General features: G+C 47.8%; 1 protein-coding gene across 1 annotated transcript in view; it reads right to left on the bottom strand.

Moving 5' to 3' along the window:
- The window catches only part of LOC130119665 (properdin-like), a 56412-nt gene that overhangs the window by 27773 nt on the left and 5513 nt on the right, over positions 1 to 23126 (bottom strand). Inside the window, exon 2 of the mRNA XM_056288244.1 lies at positions 9254 to 9395. Coding sequence (XP_056144219.1) covers positions 9254 to 9395 — 142 coding nt within the window. The remainder of the gene's footprint in view (positions 1 to 9253; positions 9396 to 23126) is intronic.

Raw genomic sequence — 23126 nt, forward strand, 5'->3', positions numbered from 1 at the left:
CCACCAGGTTCCTGTTGATGGGAACCGGCTCCTCAGGCATGATACCAGGATCCACCAGGGTCCTGTTGATGGGAACCGGCTCCTCAGGCATGATACCAGGATCCAACAGGGTCCTGTTGATGGGAACCGGCTCCTCAGGCATGATACCAGGATCCACCGGGGTCCTGTTGATGGGAACCGGCTCCTCAGGCATGATACCAGGATCCACCAGGGTCCTGTTGATGGGAACCGGCTCCTCAGGCATGATACCAGGATCCACCGGGGTCCTGTTGATGGGAACCGGCTCCTCAGGCATGATACCAGGATCCACCGGGGTCCTGTTGATGGGAACCGGCTCCTCAGGCATGATACCAGGATCCACCGGGGTCCTGTTGATGGGAACCGGCTCCTCAGGCATGATACCAGGATCCACCGGGGTCCTGTTGATGGGAACCGGCTCCCCAGGCATGATACCAGGATCCACCGGGGTCCTGTTGATGGGAACCGGCTCCCCAGGCATGATACCAGGATCCACCGGGGTCCTGTTGATGGGAACCGGCTCCTCAGGCATGATACCAGGATCCACCGGGGTCCTGTTGATGGGAACCGGCTCCTCAGGCATGATACCAGGATCCACCGGGGTCCTGTTGATGGGAACCGGCTCCTCAGGCATGATACCAGGATCCACCGGGGTCCTGTTGATGGGAACCGGCTCCTCAGGCATGATACCAGGATCCACCGGGGTCCTGTTGATGGGAACCGGCTCCTCAGGCATGATACCAGGATCCACCGGGGTCCTGTTGATGGGAACCGGCTCCTCAGGCATGATACCAGGATCCACCGGGGTCCTGTTGATGGGAACCGGCTCCTCAGGCATGATACCAGGATCCACCGGGTTCCTGTTGATGGGAACCGGCTCCTCAGGCATGATACCAGGATCCACCGGGGTCCTGTTGATGGGAACCGGCTCCTCAGGCATGATACCAGGATCCACCGGGGTCCTGTTGATGGGAACCGGCTCCTCAGGCATGATACCAGGATCCACCGGGGTTCCTGTTGATGGGAACCGGCTCCTCAGGCATGATACCAGGATCCACCAGGGTCCTGTTGATGGGAACCGGCTCCTCAGGCATCATACCAGGATCCACCAGGTTCCTGTTGATGGGAACCGGCTCCTCAGGCATGATACCAGGATCCACCAGGTTCCTGTTGATGGGAACCGGCTCCTCAGGCATGATACCAGGATCCACCAGGGTCCTGTTGATGGGAACCGGCTCCTCAGGCATGATACCAGGATCCACCGGGGGTCCTGTTGATGGAAACCGGCTCCTCAGGCATGATACCAGGATCCACCGGGGGTCCTGTTGATGGAAACCGGCTCCTCAGGCATGATACACAGGATCCACCGGGGGTCCTGTTGATGGAAACCGGCTCCTAAGGCATGATACACAGGATCCACCGGGGGTCCTGGTGCTGCACAACTCATCAAGTATTAAGCGGGTCATTCTGAAATTTTGGATCCACAGGACCTCTGTAACATCAGGAATCAGGAACAATTTATCGTCATGTCATCCATGTACTTGTGTACACAAAAGAGACGAAATTTCCTTTCTCCCAGCCTACAGCAGTGCAACACACAAAGACAAAAACACATATCCAAATCCTCCCCGAAACAACACCATCAAAACATACAAATCCAGAAAGAACAAAGCAAAAAACAAATCAAAAAACAAAACCGAAAAAAACCCCACAAACAGTCAACAACACAGTCCATTCAGTAAATTTGCAACACAATTCAAAAGAAAAAAATCACTGTTCAGGAGCGCGAAGGCCAGACAGGATGACTGTCGGAACTGCCGGTCTGCATGGGCTAGCAGTTAGCTTAGCCTGCCCCGCTTCTGCGTCCTGTCAGACCGCCCTCGGTGTTTCCTCCTCGACACAGCTCCGGTCAGGGCCGTGGTCCCTGGGCCCACAGGACGCAGCAGACCAGGCTCCCTCAGCCGATCCAGCGCCAGCTCTCCCAGCCAGACACCTTCGACACACCTCCCCGCACTCCACACAACGACACAAATGCAGACGCAGACAAAACCCCTGTACAATCGACGCTGGGCGAGGCTGCCGTGGAAATCACCATGGACAGTGACCTCCCATAAACCCCTGACACGTGACCGCTGCCAGGTATCAGGGGTTTGTGCATCACGTGTCCTCATCCCCTTCATTAAACGCCGCCACGGTGCTGAGGTGCATGCAGTCCACCTCACTGCGCCACACTCATCAGGTGTTGGGGAAAACAACGTATCAGGTGTTGGAGACTATCACGAGAGGAGAAAAGCCAGCTTCACTTGCAGAACATCACTCAGTGGAAACGAACACCATCACAATTGTGTTTTGACTTTTTTTAAAATCACTTCTATTTTGCACAAAACTACAATGGAATCCGCCTGATGTCAAAATCCCAGCATGATGAGCTCAGGTCTGAGTGTTGGAAGTAGGGCTGCGCATTATATGAGGTAGACGGTATAAATGATAGAAATTTGGCCTACGGTAGAGATTTGGACTCTACCGACCAATCGCGACAACGCTTGTTGATGACGTCATCGTATCTGCCTCAGTGTGACAATGGCTTCAAGCACAGAGACCACGGAGCAGGAGGAGCTGGTTAAAAAACCGGCGCTACGTCAGTGATTTGGACTTGGTTCGGATTTAAAAAGTCGGATAGTGAGCAGAAAAATGTCCTTTACAAGATGTGTCGAGTGACAGTGCCTGCAAACAAAGGTAACACGAGCAATGTGTTCTACCATCTAAAAACAAGACATGTCCTCGAGTTGGAGGCGAGCCGGAGGACGCGCTCGACTCAAAGGCCCAGTCAGTCTCCGAACACAGGAGGGGAGAAAAAGGTTTGCCCTGCTACCCAACCGCAGACCTCTACTGCGCAAGCTTTTTCGAAGAGTACTCCCTCTGATAAAAAGACTAAGCGTTGGACTGACATTACACAAGCCATTACGATACACTTATGCAAAGACATGGTCCCTTTCCACACAGTGGGACGCAGCGGGTTTCAAGACATGATTAAAACCCTTGATCCACGATGCGCAGTGCCGAGCCGCAAGTACTTTAATGAGACAGAAATGCCCCGACTGTATGGCCAGCTGTATGGCCAGCTGTATGGCCAAACTGTATGGCGAGCTGTATGGCCAGCTGTATGGCCAGCTGTATGGCCAACTGTATGGCCAGCTGTATGGCCAAACTGTATGGCCAGCTGTACGGCCAGCTGTATGGCCAGCTGTATGGCCAAACTGTATGGCGAGCTGTATGGCCAGCTGTACGGCCAGCTGTATGGCCAACTGTATGGCCAGCTGTACGGCCAGCTGTACGGCCAGCTGTACGGCCTACTGTACGGCCAACTGTATGGCCAGCTGTACGGCCAGCTGTATGGCCAGCTGTACGGCCTACTGTACGGCCAGCTGTATGGCCAGCTGTATGGCCAGCTGTATGGCCAGCTGTACGGCCAGCTGTACGGCCAACTGTATGGCCAGCTGTACGGCCAGCTGTATGGCCAGCTGTACGGCCTACTGTACGGCCAGCTGTATGGCCAACTGTATGGCGAGCTGTATGGCCAACTGTACGGCGAGCTGTACGGCCAACTGTATGGCCAACTGTATGGCCAGCTGTATGGCCAGCTGTATGGCCAGCTGTATGGCCAACTGTATGGCCAGCTGTATGGCCAACTGTATGGCTAGCTGTATGGCGAGCTGTATGGCGAGCTGTATGGCCAGCTGTATGGCGACCTGTATGGCCAACTGTATGGCCAGCTGTATGGCCAACTGTATGGCCAGCTGTATGGCCAGCTGTATGGCCAACTGTATGGCGAGCTGTATGGCCAGCTGTATGGCCAACTGTATGGCCAGCTGTATGGCCAGCTGTATGGCCAACTGTATGGCCAGCTGTATGGCCAGCTGTATGGCCAACTGTATGGCCAGCTGTATGGCCAGCTGTATGGCCAACTGTATGGCCAGCTGTATGGCCAAACTGTATGGCCAGCTGTACGGCCAGCTGTATGGCCAGCTGTATGGCCAAACTGTATGGCGAGCTGTATGGCCAGCTGTACGGCCAGCTGTACGGCCAACTGTATGGCCAACTGTATGGCCAGCTGTATGGCCAGCTGTATGGCCAACTGTATGGCCAGCTGTATGGCCAAACTGTATGGCCAGCTCTATGGCCAGCTGTATGGCGAGCTGTATGGCCAGCTGTATGGCGACCTGTATGGCCAACTGTATGGCCAGCTGTATGGCCAACTGTATGGCCAGCTGTATGGCCAGCTGTATGGCCAACTGTATGGCGAGCTGTATGGCCAGCTGTATGGCCAACTGTATGGCCAACTGTATGGCCAGCTGTATGGCCAGCTGTATGGCCAACTGTATGGCCAGCTGTATGGCCAACTGTATGGCCAGCTGTATGGCCAAACTGTATGGCCAGCTGTACGGCCAGCTGTATGGCCAGCTGTATGGCCAAACTGTATGGCGAGCTGTATGGCCAGCTGTACGGCCAGCTGTACGGCCAACTGTATGGCCAACTGTATGGCCAGCTGTATGGCCAACTGTATGGCCAGCTGTATGGCCAAACTGTATGGCCAGCTGTATGGCCAGCTATATGGCCAGCTGTATGGCCAGCTGTATGGCCAACTGTATGGCCAGCTGTATGGCCAACTGTATGGCGAGCTGTATGGCCAGCTGTATGGCGACCTGTATGGCCAGCTGTATGGCCAACTGTATGGCCAGCTGTATGGCCAGCTGTATGGCCAACTGTATGGCCAACTGTATGGCCAACTGTATGGCCAGCTGTATGGCCAGCTGTATGGCCAACTGTATGGCCAGCTGTATGGCCAAACTGTATGGCCAGCTGTACGGCCAGCTGTATGGCCAGCTGTATGGCCAAACTGTATGGCGAGCTGTATGGCCAGCTGTACGGCCAGCTGTACGGCCAACTGTATGGCCAACTGTATGGCCAGCTGTATGGCCAACTGTATGGCCAGCTGTATGGCCAAACTGTATGGCCAGCTGTATGGCCAGCTATATGGCCAGCTGTATGGCCAGCTGTATGGCCAACTGTATGGCCAGCTGTATGGCGAGCTGTATGGCGAGCTGTATGGCCAGCTGTATGGCGACCTGTATGGCCAGCTGTATGGCCAACTGTATGGCCAGCTGTATGGCCAACTGTATGGCGAGCTGTATGGCCAGCTGTATGGCCAACTGTATGGCCAGCTGTATGGCCAGCTGTATGGCCAGCTGTATGGCCAAACTGTATGGCCAGCTGTATGGCCAGCTGTATGGCCAATTGTATGGCCAGCTGTATGGCGAGCTGTATGGCCAGCTGTATGGCCAGCTGTATGGCCAACTGTATGGCCAGCTGTATGGCGAGCTGTATGGCCAGCTGTATGGCCAACTGTATGGCCAGCTGTATGGCGAGCTGTATGGCCAAACTGTATGGCCAGCTGTATGGCCAGCTGTATGGCCAGCTGTATGGCCAGCTGTATGGCCAACTGTATGGCCAGCTGTATGGCGAGCTGTATGGCCAACTGTATGGCCAACTGTATGGCCAGCTGTATGGCCAGCTGTATGGCCAACTGTATGGCCAGCTGTATGGCCAGCTGTATGGCCAGCTGTATGGCCAGCTGTATGGCCAACTGTATGGCCAGCTGTATAGCCAGCTGTATGGCCAACTGTATGGCGAGCTGTATGGCCAACTGTATGGCCAGCTGTATGGCCAGCTGTATGGCCAACTGTATGGCCAGCTGTATGGCGAGCTGTATGGCCAGCTGTATGGCGAGCTGTATGGCCAGCTGTATGGCCAACTGTATGGCCAGCTGTATGGTGAGCTGTTTGGCCAACTGTATGGCCAGCTGTATGGCGAGCTGTATGGCCAACTGTATGGCCAGCTGTATGGCCAACTGTATGGCCAGCTGTATGGCCAGCTGTATGGCCAAACTGTATGGCCAGCTCTGAGAGACAGTTGAAAAAGACCTCCGTGAATTCAAGTATTTCGCAGCTACTACGGACTTGTGGTCGAGTCGCAGCATGGAGCCTTATATCCGCCTCGCGAAGCAAGTGAACTGGAGTAAACACCAAAGTTTAGTGTTTGCAGCTTGATTTTAATTTGAAATATGCTGCTTTTTTTCTTAACTGAAAAGATGCTAAGTGTACTTTAAGTTAATTTCTTTCTTAAAAAATATCTGCAACTTGAGAAATTTGGTGTTGAGTAACACTTTCGCACTATAGAACAAAAGCCTGTCGTACTTGAAGTAGTGTTATTTAGAGTATCTATTTTATTTTTGTGTTCTTTAAGATGCAGAAAAATTAGTGTTTGGTAACTTTTGCACTATTTTGCATTACAGAAAACAACCTGTTGTACTTGAAGTACTGTTGACAATATCCACTTTATTTTTGTGTTCTTGAAGAAGTGAGCAATTGTTGTTGACAACATTTTCACAATTTTGCATTATAGAAAACAGCTTGTTGTACTGTTTTTATTTAAAATATCAGCAATGTTATTTGTGTTCGTTTGCACTATTTTGCACCATAGAGTGCTGAGTTTTAATTTTGAGTTTTGAGATCTGCACAATAAATGTCCTCAAAATGACATCTGTTTTTGTTTTTTTGTTGTTGTTTTTTATTAATTTTTTTTTTATCAATTTAGCTTTGCTAAGGGACTATATAACCCATTCAGAAACACTTCCATTATAATTTTTACCCTTCAGTTTATATCGCGATATATACCGTTACCGTGAAGGGATTCAATTTATACCGCGATATGAATTTTAGGTCATATCGCCCAGCCCTAGTTGGAGGTAAACCAGAAGTCCCTCATATTTCACCAGCACAGGGGGGCTGGCGACATCTCAGCCCCTCATATTTCACCAGCACAGGAGAGCTGGAGACATCTCAGTCCCTCATATTTCACCAGCACAGGGGGGCTGGAGACATCTCAGCCCCTCATATTTCATCAGCACAGGAGAGCTGGAGACACCTCAGCCCCTCATATTTCACAAGCACAGGGGGGCTGGAGTCATCTCAGCCCCTCATATTTCACCAGCACAGGAGAGCTGGAGACATCTCAGTCCCTCATATTTCACCAGCACAGGGGGGCTGGAGACATCTCAGCCCCTCATATTTCATCAGCACAGGAGAGCTGGAGACACCTCAGCCCCTCATATTTCACAAGCACAGGAGAGCTGGAGACATCTCAGCCCCTCATATTTCACCAGCACAGGGGGGCTGGAGACATCTCAGCCCCTCATATTTCATCAGCACAGGAGAGCTGGAGACACCTCAGCCCCTCATATTTCACCAGCACAGGAGAGCTGGAGACATCTCAGTCCCTCATATTTCACCAGCACAGGGGGGCTGGAGACATCTCAGCCCCTCATATTTCATCAGCACAGGAGAGCTGGAGACACCTCAGCCCCTCATATTTCACAAGCACAGGAGAGCTGGAGACATCTCAGTCCCTCATATTTCACCAGCACAGGGGGGCTGGAGACATCTCAGCCCCTCATATTTCATCAGCACAGGAGAGCTGGAGACACCTCAGCCCCTCATATTTCACCAGCACAGGAGAGCTGGAGACATCTCAGTCCCTCATATTTCACCAGCACAGGGGGGCTGGAGACATCTCAGCCCCTCATATTTCATAAGCACAAGGGGCTGGAGACACCTCAGCCTCTCATATTTCACCAGCACAGGAGTGCTGGAGACATCTCAGTCCCTCATATTTCATCAGCACAGGAGAGCTGGAGACACCTCAGTCCCTCATATTTCACCAGCACATGAGAGCTGGAGACATCTCAGATCCTCATTTCATCAGCGCAGGGGAGCTGGAGACACCTCAGCCCCTCATATTTCACCAGCACAGGAGCGCTGGAGACACCTCAGCCCCTCATATTTCACCAGCACGGGAGAGCTGGAGACATCTCAGCCCCTCACATTTCACCAGTACAGGAGAGCTGGAGACATCTCAACCCCTCATATTTCACCAGCACAGGAGTGCTGGAGACATCTCAGTCCCTCATATTTCACCAGCACAGGAGCGCTGGAGACATCTCAGTCCCTCATATTTCACCAGTACAGGAGAGCTGGAGACATCTCAGTCCCTCATATTTCACAAGCACAGGAGAACTGGAGACATCTCAGCCCCTCATATTTCAACAGCACAGGAGCGCTGGAGACATCTCAGTCCCTCACATTTCACCAGCACAGGAGAGCTGAAGACATCTCAGTCCCTCACATTTCACCAGCACAGGAGAGCTGGACACATCTCAGTCCCTCATATTTCACCAGCACAGGAGAGCTGGAGACATCTCAGTCCCTCATATTTCACCAGCACAGGAGAGCTGGAGACATCTCAACCCCTCATATTTCACCAGCACAGGAGAACTGGAGACATCTCAGTCCCTCATATTTCACCAGCACAGGAGAGCTGAAGACATCTCAGCCCCTCATATTTCACCAGTAAGGAGCGCTGGAGACATCTCAGTCCCTCATATTTCACCAGCACAGGAGAGCTGGAAACACCTCAGTCCCTCATATTTCACCAGCACAGGAGAGCTGAAGACATCTCAGTCCCTCATATTTCATCAGCACAGGAGAGCTGGAGACATCTCAGCCCCTCAAATTTCACCAGCACAGGAGAGCAGGAGACATCTCAGTCCCTCATATTTCATTGGCACAGGAGAGCTGGAGACATCTCAGTCCCTCATATTTCATTAGCACAAGAGAGCAGGAGACATCTCAGCCCCTCATATTTCACCAGTATAGGAGAGCTGGAGACATCTCAGTCCCTCATATTTCACTAGCACAGGAGAGCTCGAGACATTTCAGCCCCTCATATTTCATCAGTACAGGAGAGCTGGAGACATCTCAGTCCCTCATATTTCACAAGCACAGGAGAACTGGAGACATCTCAGCCCCTCATATTTCACCAGTAGAGGAGAGCTGGAGACATCTCTGTCCCTCATATTTCATCAGCACAGGAGAGCTGGAGACATCTCAGTCCCTCATATTTCACAAGCACAGGAGAGCTGGAGACATCTCAACCCATCATATTTCACCAGCACAGGAGAGCTGGAGACATCTCAGTCCATCCTGACAAACACCGTCCCGCTGTACCAACCCAGAGAGATTTAAACCAAGCCATCGTGTGTGTGTGTGTGTGTGTGTGTGTGTGTGTGTGTGTGTGTGTGTGTGTGTGTGTGTGTGTGTGTGTGTGTGTGTGTACCAACCCGCAGGACCTGCAGACTTGGTCATCTCCTTGGTAACCATAGTTAGGGTTCTGACAGCATTCGTCTTCCTCATCAATCTCACCTAACTCTTCCTCACACTGTCCAAAGTCCACCACATACCGACTGTAGCACCGCCCACACTCTGTACACACACACACACACACACACACACACACACACACACACACACACACACACACACACACACACACACACACAGATAAATAATGTTTCACAAGTTCCACTTCTGTGGTCTTCTGTGTGCGTGTCAAAGTAAGACATGTAAGTCATGTTGTGTTTTTTTTATGTTATTGTCAGTTCTTATTCCAGTTCTAACAACAAAAACACACTGTTAGTCAAGAACTCGTCAGAGTAGCAGTACTCAGTAGCAGGCTGCAAGATGCTAGCTGGGAAAGTGCACACTGAGACGCATAACCAAGTGGCTGGGATAGTGCACAGGAACAGCTGGGATAGTACACAGGAACAGCTGGGATAGTACACAGGAACAGCTGGGATAGTGCACAGGAACATCTGGGATAGTGCACAGGAACATCTGGGATAGTGCACAGGAACAGCTGGGATAGTGCACAGGAACATCTGGGATAGTACACAGGAACAGCTGGGATAGTGCACAGGAACATCTGTACTGAACACAGACTGGAAGTCCCCATGTCCAAATGGGAGACACCGCCAAAGGTGGTTGAGAATGGCAGAGCTAAGATCCTGTGGGACTTCAAGTTCCAGACTGATAAGCAGATGCTGGCTAACCAACCAGACATTGTGGTGGTCGACAAGGAACAGCAGACAGCAGTAGTGACCGATGTAGCAATCCTGAGTGACATCATCAGGAAGAAAGCGCAGGAGAAGCTAGAGGAATACCAAGGGCTGAGGGAAGAACTAGATCAGATGAGGAAGGTGAAATCCACAGTAGACCAAGGGGAAATAGCAGCACTAGGGGCTGTGACCTCCAAACTAGGAGAGTGACTCCAGCAGATTCCAGGAACGACATCCGAGGTCTCTGTCCAGAAGAGTGTGGTCCTAGGAACAGCTAAGATACTGCACAGAGCCCTCATTCTCCCAGACCTCTGGTAGAGGACCTGAGCTTGAGGAAGACACACACCACCCCAAAAAGGGTGAGAGGGGTATATATATAGTATGTATGTGTGTGTGTGTGTGTGTGTGTGTGTGTGTGTGTGTGTGTGTGTGTGTGTGTGTGTGTGTGTGTGTGTGTGTGTGCGTGTGTGTGTTTATGTATATATGTATGTATGTATGTGTGTATATGTACATGTGTGTGTGTGTGTATATATACTATATACACTACCGTTCAAAAGTTTGGGATCACATTGAAATGTCCATATTTTTGAAGGAAAAGCACTGTACTTTTCAATGAAGATAACTTTAAACTAGTCTTAACTTTAAAGAAATACACTCTATACATTGCTAATGTGGTAAATGACTATTCTAGCTGCAAATGTCTGGTTTTTGGTGCAATATCTACATAGGTGTATAGAGGCCCATTTCAAGCAACTATCACTCCAGTGTTCTAATGGTACAATGTGTTTGCTCATTGGCTCAGAAGGCTAATTGATGATTAGAAAACCCTTGTGCAATCATGTTCACACATCCGAAAACAGTTTAGCTCGTTACAGAAGCTACAACACTGACCTTCCTTTGAGCAGATTGAGTTTCTGGAGCATCACATTTGTGGGGTCAATTAAACGCTCAAAATGGCCAGAAAAAGAGAACTTTCATCTGAAACTCGACAGTCTTTTCTTGTTCTTAGAAATGAAGGCTATTCCATGCGAGAAATTGCTAAGAAATTGAAGATTTCCTACACCGGTGTGTACTACTCCCTTCAGAGGACAGCACAAACAGGCTCTAACCAGAGTAGAAAAAGAAGTGGGAGGCCGCGTTGCACAACTGAGCAAGAAGATAAGTACATTAGAGTCTCTAGTTTGAGAAACAGACGCCTCACAGGTCCCCAACTGGCATCTTCATTAAATAGTACCCGCAAAACACCAGTGTCAACATCTACAGTGAAGAGGCGGCTGCGGGATTCTGGGCTTCAGGGCAGAGTGGCAAAGAAAAAGCCATATCTGAGACTGACCAATAAAAGAAAAAGATTAAGATGGGCAAAAGAACACAGACATTGGACAGAGGAAGACTGGAAAAAAGTGTTGTGGACGGATGAATCCAAGTTTGAGGTGTTTGAATCACAAAGAAGAACGTTTTTGAGACGCAGAACAAATGAAAAGATGCTGGAAGAATGCCTGACGCCATCTCTTAAGCATGGTGGAGGTAATGTGATGGTTTGGGGTTGCTTTGGTGCTGGTAAGGTGGGAGATTTGTACAGGGTAAAAGGGATTCTGAATAAGGAAGGCTATCACTCCATTTTGCAACGCCATGCCATACCCAGTGGACAGCGCTTGATTGGAGCCAATTTCATCCTACAACAGGACAATGACCCTAAACACACCTCCAAATTGTGCAAGAACTATTTAGAGCAGAAGCAGGCAGCTGGTATTCTATCGGTAATGGAGTGGCCAGCGCAGTCACCAGATCTGAACCCCATTGAGCTGTTGTGGGAGCAGCTTGACCGTATGGTACGCAAGAAGTGCCCATCCAACCAATCCAACTTGTGGGAGCTGCTTCTGGAAGCGTGGGGTGCAATTTCTCCAGATTACCTCAACAAATTAACAGCTAGAATGCCAAAGGTCTGCAATGCTGTAATTGCTGCAAATGGAGGATTCTTTGACGAAAGCAAAGTTTGATGTAAAAAAAATCTTATTTCAAATACAAATCATTATTTCTAACCTTGTCAATGTCTTGACTCTATTTTCTATTCATTTCACAACATATGGTGGTGAATAAGTGTGACTTTTCATGGAAAACACAAAATTGTTTGGGTGATCCCAAACTTTTGAACGGTAGTGTATATAGTATATATATAGTATATATAGTGTTTTTTTCTGGAAACCGTTGATGGTGTTGATAGAAGTGCTCAACTAATGAGGAGTGGGACATCATGACATGGTTCTAGTGATCAAAAGAATGAAGTGATCCAATAGTCTGCTGTTATACATGGGAATGAAGTCAAGTCCGTTTTATTTGTGTAGCCAACACCACAAATTACCCATGAACTCAGGGGCTTTCCAGCAACACAACATCCTGTCTATACACTCTCACATGGCACAAGCAACAACTCCCTATAACCCTTTAACAGGTAGAATCCACAAAGTCCACTTCACTAAGGACCACATGGAAAGGAGCTGCTTGGTTGTGAGTTTGGGTTTTCTCACAATCACTGACGAGGACATCAGAGATCAGCTCAATCATGGAGTGATTCAAACCACTGCTGTTCACTGTCATACAGCTGATGACCTACAAATAACACACTGTCATAACAATAACAACACACTTCTTCTTCCAGCTGGTCCCCCTTTCTCAAGGGTCGCCACACCACATGTGCAGTTCCCATCGGTACCCGTGAGGGCGCTGCACCCATGCTGGTCAGCGTTAACCTGGGTCTCGACTGATCCAGTACGGCCTCGTTAAGCCTAATAATGACTTAACAAAGTGTTACATCAGACGCCCTTCCTGACACAACCACTATGGATACACAACCACTAACCCTATGGATATACAACCTCTAACCCTATGGATACACAACCACTAACCCTATGGTTTTACAACCTCTAACCCTATCATTACACAACCACTAACCCTATGGATACACAACCACTAACCCTATCATTACACAACCACTAACCCTATGGATATACAACCTCTAACCCTATGGATACACAACCACTAACCCTATGGATACACAACCACTAACCCTATCATTAAACAACCACTAACCCTATGGATATACAACCTCAAACCCTATCATTACACAACCACTAACCCTATGGATACACAACCACTAACCCTATCATTACACAACCACTATCCCCTATGGATATACAACCTCTAACCCTATGGATACACAACCACTAACCCTATGGATACACAACCACTAACCCTATCATTACACAACCACTAACCCTATCATTAAACAATCACTAACCCTATGGATATACAACCTCAAACCCTATCATTACACAACCACTAACCCTATGGATACACAACCACTAACCCTATCATTACACAACCACTAACCCTATGGATATACAACCTCTAACCCTATGGATACACAACCAGTAACCCTATGGTTTTACAACCTCTAACCCTATGGATACACAACCTCTAACCCTATGGATACACAACCACTAACCCTATCAGTACACAACCACTAACCCTATGGATACACAACCTCTAACCCTATGGATACACAACCACTAACCCTATGGATATAAAACCTCTAACCCCCATGGATACACAACCACTACCCCTATGGTTTTACAACCTCTAACCCTATGGATACACAACCTCTAACCCTATCGATACACAACCACTAACCCTATCATTACACAACCACTAACCCTATGGATTTACAACCACTAACCCTATCATTACACAACCACTAACCCTATCATTACACAACCATTAACCCTATGGATATACAACCTATAACCCTATCATTACACAACCACTAACCCTATGGTTTTGCAACCTCTAACCCTAAGGATACACAACCTCTAACCCTATGGATACACAACCTCTAACCCTATGGATAGACAACCACTAACCCTATGGATACACAACCTCTAACCCTACCATTACACAACCACTAAACCTATGGATACACAACCACTAACCCTATGGTTACACTACCACTAACCCTATGGATACACAACCACAAACCCTATGGTTACACAACTACTAAACCCTATGGATACACAACCACTAACCCTATGGATACACAACGTCTAACCCTATCAATACACAACCACTAACCCTAAGGATACACAACATCTAACCCTATCATTAAACAACACCTAACCCTATGGTTACACAACCACTAACCCTATGGTTTTATAACCACTAACCCTAAGGTTTTACAACCACTAAACCTATGGATACACTACCACTAATCCCTATGGTTACACAACCACTAACCCTATGGATACACAACCACTAACGCAATGGTTACACAACCGCTAACCCTATGGATACACAACCGCTAACACTATGGTTACACAACCACTAACACTATGGTTACACAACCACTAACCTTATGGATACACAACCTCTAACCCTATCAGTACACAACCACTAACCCTATGGTTACACAACCACTAACCCTATGGATACACAACCACAAACCCTATGGTTACATAACCACTAACCCTATGGTTACACAACCACTAACCCTATGGATACACAACCACTAACGCAATGGTTACACAACCACTAACCCTATGGATACACAACCACTAACCCTATGGATACACAACCACTAACGCTATCATTACACAACCACTAACCCTATCATTACACAACCATCAAACCTACTGATACACAATCTCTAACCCTATCGATACACAACCTCTAACCCTATCATTACACAACCACTAACCCTATGGTTACACAACCACTAACCCTATTGTTACACAACCACTAACCCTATGGATACACAACCACTAACGCAATGGTTACACAACCACTAACCCTATGGATACACAACCACTAACGCTATGGTTACACAACCACTAACGCTATGGTTACACAACCACTAACCCTATGAATACACAACCTCTAACCCTATCAGTACACAACCACTAACCCTATGGATACACAACCACAAACCCTATGGTTACATAACCACTAACCCTATGGTTACAAAACCACTAACCCTATGGTTACACAACCACTAACCCTATGGATACACAACTACAAACCCTATGGATACACAACCTCAAACCTACCATTACACAACCACTAACACTATGGTTACACAACCACTAACCCTAAGGATACACAACCACAAACCCTATGGTTACACAACAAATAACATCATGGATACACAACCACTGACCCTATGGAAACACAACCACTAATCCTACGGTTACACAACCACTAACCTTATGGTTCACAACCACTAACCCCTATGGATACACAACCACTAACCCCTATGGATACACAACCACTAACCCTATGGATACACAACGTCTAACCCTATCATTACACAACCAGTAACCCTATGGATACACAACCTCTAACCCTATCATTACACAACACCTAACCCTATGGTTACACAACCACTAACCCTATGGTTTTATAACCACTAACCCTATGGATAGACAACCACTAACCCTATGGATACACAACCATTAACTCCATGGTTACACAACCAATAACCCTATGGATACACAACCACTAACGCTATCATTACACAACCACTAACCCTATCATTACACAACCATCAAACCTACTGATACACAATCTCTAACCCTATGGATACACAACCTCTAACCCTATCATTACACAACCACTAACCCTATGGATACAGTACCACTAATCCCTATGGTTACACAACCACTAACCCTATGGATACACAACCACTAACGCTATGGTTACACAACCACTAACCCTATGGATACACAACCACTAACCCTATGGTTACACAACCACAAACCCTATGGTTACACAACCACTAACCCTATGGTTACACAACCACTAACCCTATGGATACACAACCACTAACCCTATGGTTACACAACCACTAACCCTATGGATACACAACCACAAACCCTATGGATACACAACCACTAACCCTGTGGATACACAACCTCTAACCCTACCATTACACAACCACTAACACTATGGTTACACAACCACTAACCCTATGGATACACAACCACTAACCCTATGGATACAGAACCACCTACGCTATGGTTATACAACCACTAACCTTATAGATACACAACCACTAACCCTATGGTTACACAACCACTAACCCAATGGATACACAACCACTAACGCAATGGTTACACAACCACTGACCCTATGGATACACAACCGCTAACGCTATGGTTACACAACCACTAATGCTATGGTTACACAACCACTAACCCTATGGATACACAACCTCTATCCCTATCAGTACACAACCACTAACCCTATGGTTACACAACCACTAACCCTATGGTTACACAACCACTAACCCTATGGACACACAACCACTAACCCTATGGTTAAACAACCATTAACCCTATGGATATACAACCTCTAAACCTATCAATACACAACCACTAACCCTATGGATACACAACCACTAACGCTATGGTTACACAACCACCAACCCTATGGATACACAACCACCAACCCTATGGATACACAACCACAAACCCCATGGATACAGAACCACTTACGCTATGGTTACACAACCACTAACCTTATAGATACACAACCACTAACCCTATGGTTACACAATCACTAAACCTATGGATACACAACCACTAACCCTATGGTTAAACAACCATTAACCCTATGGCTATACAACCATTAAGCCTATGTCTACACAACCACTAACCCTATAGATACACAACCACTAACGCTATAGATACACAATCACTAACTAAATGACCTTGTCAGCACATTTCCATCTCTATCCTTGATCGCCCTAACCTGCTCCGCATCCTTCCCAGCTCGGTCCCTCTGTCTAGCCAATCGGTACAAATCCTTTTCTCCTTCCTTAGTGTCTAACCTCTCACATAACTCACCATATGCCTTTGCCTTTGCCACCTCTCTCTTCACTTTACGCTGCATGTCCTTGTACTCCTGTCTACTTTCTTCATCTGTGACTATCCCACTTCTTCTTTGCCAACCTTTTCCTCTGTATACTTTGCTGTACCTCCTCATTCCACCACCAAGTCTCCTTGACCTCCTTCCTCTGTCCAGATGACACACCAAGTATCTTCCGAGTTGTCTCCCTCAGTATTTCTGCAGTGGTTGCCCAGCCATCCGGCAACTCTTCACTACCACCCAGTGTCTGTCTTAACTCCTGCCTGAACTCCACACAGCAGCCTTCCTTCTTCAACTCCCACTATTTGATCCTTGGCTCTGCCTTCACTCCCCACCTCTTCTTGGTCTCCAAAGTCATCCTACAGACCACAATTCGATGCGGTTTATCTACGTCCTCCCGTCACCACCTTGCAGTCTCCAATCCCTTTTAGATCGCGCCTCCTACATAAGATATAGTCCACCTGTGTGCACTTTCCTCCACTCTTATACATCACCCTGTGTTCCTCCCTCTTCTTGAAATATGTATTCACCACAGCCATCTTTCCATCCTTTTTGTAAAATCCACCACCATCTGTCCTTCCACATTTCTCTCCTTGACACCGTACCTACCCATCACCTCCTCATCACCTCTGTTCCTTTCACGAACATGCCCATTGAAGTCCGCTCCAATCTCCAAGCTTCCACTCTGCGCATGCATCGGCTAGGGCCATCGGCGTTGTAGAAGCTCAGTCATAAATTTACATTTTATCTAGTTTTTAGTCACAATTGTATACTACATTTTTAGATCCTGGTTGTTTTACCTATATATTTTTAACAAGGTAAAAAATGACATTTCAATCATCGGACCTTCGGTGGGTGGCGGGAGTGTCGGAAAAGCTGAGATGCGTATGGGAGCTAACTAGCGTCAGCCAAACGGAACACCGGTTACTGAGCCTCTAGAAGCCACAACTACTAACTGAAGCCGAATTTCCGCAGCGGGTCCACTTGTTGCGTTGATGCCTTTCGTGTGGGTCACCTGTGCTAATATCAGATCAACGCTGTGGGCTCCGGACTGGAGCCCCTGGGTGTCAGTAAGTGCCAGTGTCCTCCCTGCTAGCTGCTGCTAGCCACCACAACTCAATTCAATTCAATTTGTCATTAAAAACAACAATGTGCAGGCACATGTTAAAAATGAAATGAGGGCTGTGGCTTCACCAAACAGTGCAAGACAGACACACACAAACACAGCAAACATAGTATAAGCTAAAATAAGTTAAAAAAGAGTAAGAGTACAAAATATTTAAAAATATCAACAGACATTCAATGGGTGGCCAGGTTCAGGTGGGCAACAGCTTGTGGAAAGAAGCTGATTTGAGCCTGATAGTGCAGGCTCTGAGGCTCCATGCGGGCTCTGAGGCTCCTGTGACGCCTCCCAGAGCGCAGGGGGGAGAACAGTCCATGGTTGGGGTGGGTAGGGTCTCTGCTGATGCTCAGACCCCTTCGAAGGCAGCGTTTGTGATAAATGTCTTGTATGGCTGGGAGCTGGGTACCGGTGATATGCTGGGCCACTTGACGACCCGCTGCAGAGCTTTCTGGTCTACTGATGTGCCGTTGCCATACCACACTGAGATGCAGCTGGTCAGGACGCTCTCTATGGTGCAGTGGTAGAAGTTGGTGAGAATTTTGGGGGGTAGACGGGCGCTCCTCAGCCTCCTTAGGAAATGCAGGCATTGTTGGGCCTTTTTCACAAGAGCCTGGATGTTTAATGTCCAAATAAGCTCCTCGCTGATGTGGACTCCAAGGAATTTAAAGCCAGAAACACGCTCCACTTCCACCCCATTGATGTGTATGGAGGAGTGGCTGCAGCTTCTAGACCTCCTGAAGTCCACAATCAGCTCCTTTGTCTTCTGCACATTAAGGACAAGATTGTTGGTAGTACATCATGATGTGAGGTGCTGAATCTTGTCCCTGTAGGCCGTCTCATCATTGTTGGTGATACGGCCAATGACTGTGGTGTCATCTGCAAACTTAACTATAACATTTGAAGGGTGAGTTGGCAGGCAGTCGTGGGTAAAGAGGGAGAAAAGGAGGGGGCTCAGAACACAGCCTTGAGGGGCACCTGTGCTGAGGGTCAGGGTGGAGGAGGTGTGGTCACCTAACCTAACAGACTGAGGTCTGTTGGTCAGGAAGTCCAGGGTCCAGTTACAGAGGAAGAGGTTAAGGCCAAAGGAGAGGAGTTTGGTGGTTAGTTTGGCAGAGATGATAGTGTTGAAGGCAGAGCTGTAATCTATAAACAGCATCCAGATGAATGTGTTGTTAAATTCAAGGTGGGTCAGAGCAAAGCGCAGAGCAGTGGCAATGGCATCCTCAGTAGACATTTTGGGACGGTAGGTGAACTGATGTGGGTCGAATGTGGGGGGGATAATGTTTTTGATGTGAGCCAGAACCAGTCTCTCAAAGCACTTCATGGCAAATGGGGGTGAGTGCTATGGGTCGGTAGTCATTCAGACATGTGGATGTTGGTTTCTTGGGGACAGGAATGATAGAGGTGGTCTTAAAGCATGTTCACTCTGCACAGTGATTTTCTGATCTCTGCGATCGATAGAGTGAGCACCTGGTTTTCTGGGTGGCTGGGGATTTTTTGTGGCTGAGTCAGTATTGTCCTTGTCGAAGCAGGCATAGAAATGATTTAGCTTGTCTGGCAGGGAGGCATCATGGACAGTGGGACCGCTATTGGGAGATTTTGTAGTCTGTGATAGACTGATGCCTTGCCACATTCGCCGGGGGTCGGAGTTATTGTGAAAGTGGTCCTCTATTCGTAGGGAATATTTATGTTTGGCTGTTTTGATGCCCTTTTTGAGGTTGGATCTGGCTGCGCTGTAGGCCTTGCAGTTACCTGACTTGAACGCTGCATCCCGGACTTTCAGCAGCTGCTGGACCTCACTGGTTATCCAGGGTTTCTGGTTTGGAAAGGTGCAGATTGATTTTTTTGTTGTGACACTCAGTGCAAAAGTTAATGTAAGCTAGTATGGCAGATGTCTGTTCATTAATGTCTATATGGGAGCCATGGGTAGCTGAATGTGCAAAAATACTCCAGTCTGTGTTGTCAAAACAGTCCTGGAGTTCAGAGACTGCTCCTTCTGGTCACTCCAACTGGTCGCTTAACTATTATTCTGCCCTTTTAGCCCTGTGCTGGCCTCCTTTTATTTCTTTTTCCCAGATATACATCCATCACCTCTCCACCAGACTGTGGCAGCTGTGCCCGTCTCATTCAGAAAATTGTGGAACTGGAGGGACAAATGTCTACACTGTACAAAATCCAAGAGGTTGAGCAGTATAAAAATGTCCTGGGTAAGACGGTAAACTGCAACCGCAGGCTGTAGAGGGGTAGCACCTTACCTCAGCAACGGCCCTTTGGCTAAGGACGAAGTCCCTACTGACAGATCTGGTTCTCCTGCATGCCTGTATGGTACAAACCCCAATTCCAATGAAGTTGGGGCGTTGTGTAAAACGTGAATAAAAACAGAACACAATGATTTGCAAATCCTTTTTGACCTATATTCAATTGAATACACTACAAAGACAAGATATTTAATGTTCAAACATTCCACAGGTGAACAGGTTAACTGGAAACAGGTGAGTGTCATGATTGGGTATAAAAGGAGCATCCCCAAAAGGCTCAGTCGTTCACAAGCAAGGATGGGGCGAGGTTCACCACTTTGTGAACAACTGCGTGAGCAAACAGTCCAACAGTTTAAGAACAACGTTTCTCAACGTACAGTTGCAAGGAATTTAGGGATTTCATCATCTACAGCCCATAATAACATCAAACGATTCAGAGAATCCGGAGAAATCTCTGCACGTAAGCGGCAAGGCCGAAAACCAACAGTGAATGCCCGTGACCTTCGACCCCTCAAGCGGCACAGTATTAAAAACCGACATCATTCTGTAAAGGATATTACCACATGGGCTCAGGAACACTTGGGAAAACCATCGTCAGTTAACACAGTTCGTCGCTACATCTACAATTGCAAGTTAAAACTCTACAATGCAAAGCAAAAGCCACATATCAACACCACCCAGAAACGCCGCCGGCTTCTCTGGGCCCGAGCTCCTCTGAGATGGACTGACACAAAGTGGACAAGTGTGCTGTGGTCTGACGAGTCCACATTTCAAATTGTTTTTGGAAATCATGGACGTCATGTCCTCCGGGCTAAAGAGGAAAAGGACCGTCCAGATTGTTATCAGCGCAAAGTTCAAAAGCCAGCATCTGTGCTGGTATGGGGGGTGTTAGTGCCCATGGCATCATGGGTAACTTGCACATCTGTGAAGGCACCATTAATGCTGAAAGGTACATACAGGTTTTGGAGCAACATATGCTGCCATCCAAGCGACGTCTTTTTCAGGGATGTTCCTGCTTATATCAGCAAGACAATGCCAAGCCACATTCTACACGTGTTAAATCAGCGGGGCTTCGTAGTAAAAGAGTGCGGGTACTAGACTGGCCTGCCTGCAGTCCAGACCTGTCTCCCATTGAAAAGGTGTGGCGCATTATGAAGCGCAAAATACGACAACGGAGACCCCGGACTGTTGAGCAACTGAAGTCGTACATCAAGCAAGAATGGGAAAGAATTCCACCTACAAAGCTTCAACAATTAGTGTCCTCAGTTCCCAAATGCTTATTGAGTGTTGTTAAAAGGAAAGGTGGTGTAACACAGTGGTGAACATGCCCCTGTCCCAGCTTCTTTGGAGCGTGTTGCAGGCATCAAATTCAACATGAGTGAATATTTGCAAAAAAACAATAAAGTTTATCAGTTTGAACATTAAACATCTTGTCTTTGTAGTGTATTCAACTGAATATAGGTCGAAAAGGATTGGCAAATCATTGTATTCTGTTTTTATTTACGTTTTACACAACGTCCCAACTTCATTGGAATCGGGGTTTGTACTTCCCATGGTGCCCAGTCCAGCCAACACATTGGGATAGGAGAAGGGAACTCTGATTTCAAATCCACCTGCTGCCTTGTGGGTTGATGCCTCTTTAGGCAAAGGCGAGGAGGAGGTAACTCTGAATTCAAATCCCCCGGCACAGTCTACCCAGCTGTCAGTACCCAGAAAGGGCAAATTACCATGGCGGCTCCGCTCAGTCAACTCGGCAGCGGTTCCGGCAAAAAGCAACAGGATTCTTCTGCGGCCGCCTCAGCTACGCTGTGCCACCGAACCACAGAAAATCTTGCCAAGGGACACTATAGAGCACCAAATAGTGTCGTCATCTAGGGTGGAGCCTCACATTTGAATACATCTTGTGTATATACGATCTTTGTATTAACTTGTGTTTTACTCGTTTTGGGTGAAGGTATATATATATATATATATATATATATATAGCGTTTTTTCCGAAACCGTTAATGGTGTTCTAAGTGCTCAACTAATTACTACTACTACTTTCGGCTGCTCCCGTTAGGGGTCGCCACAGCGGATCATCCCTTTCCATTTCTTCCTGTCTTCTGCGTCTTCCTCTGTCACACCAGCCACCTGCATGTCTTCCCTCACTACATCCATAAACCTCCTCTTTGGCCTTCCTCTTCTCCTCTTCCCTGGCAGCTCCATATTCAGCATCCTTCTCCCAATATACTCAGCATCTCTCCTCCACACATGTCCAAGCCATCTCAATCTTGCCTCTCTTGCTTTGTCTCCAAACCGTCCAACCTGAGCGGTCCCTCTAATATAATCGTTCCTAATCCTGTCCTTCTTCGTTACTCCCAGTGAAAATCTTAGCATCTTCAACTCTGCCACCTCCAGCTCCGCCTCCTGTCTTTTCGTCAGTGCCACTGTCTCCAAACCATATAACATAGCTGGTCTCACAACCATCTTGTAAACTTTCCCTTTAACTCTTGCTGATACCCTTCTGTCGCAAATCACTCCTGACACTCTTCTCCACCCACTCCAACCTGCCTGCACTCTCTTTTTCACCTCTCTACTGCACTCCCCGTTACTTTGGACAGTTGACCCCAAGTATTTAAACTCAGATGTCTTTGTCACCTCCACTCCTTGCATCCTGACCATTCCACTGTCCTCTCTCTCATTCACGCATAGGTATTCCGTCTTGCTCCTACTGACTTTCATTCCTCTTCTCTCCAGTGCATACCTCCACCTCTCCAGGCTCTCCTCAACCTGCACCCTACTCTCGCTACAGATCACAATG

This window comes from Lampris incognitus, chromosome 10 (genome assembly GCF_029633865.1).
Source record: "Lampris incognitus isolate fLamInc1 chromosome 10, fLamInc1.hap2, whole genome shotgun sequence".
NCBI lineage: Eukaryota > Metazoa > Chordata > Actinopteri > Lampriformes > Lampridae > Lampris > Lampris incognitus.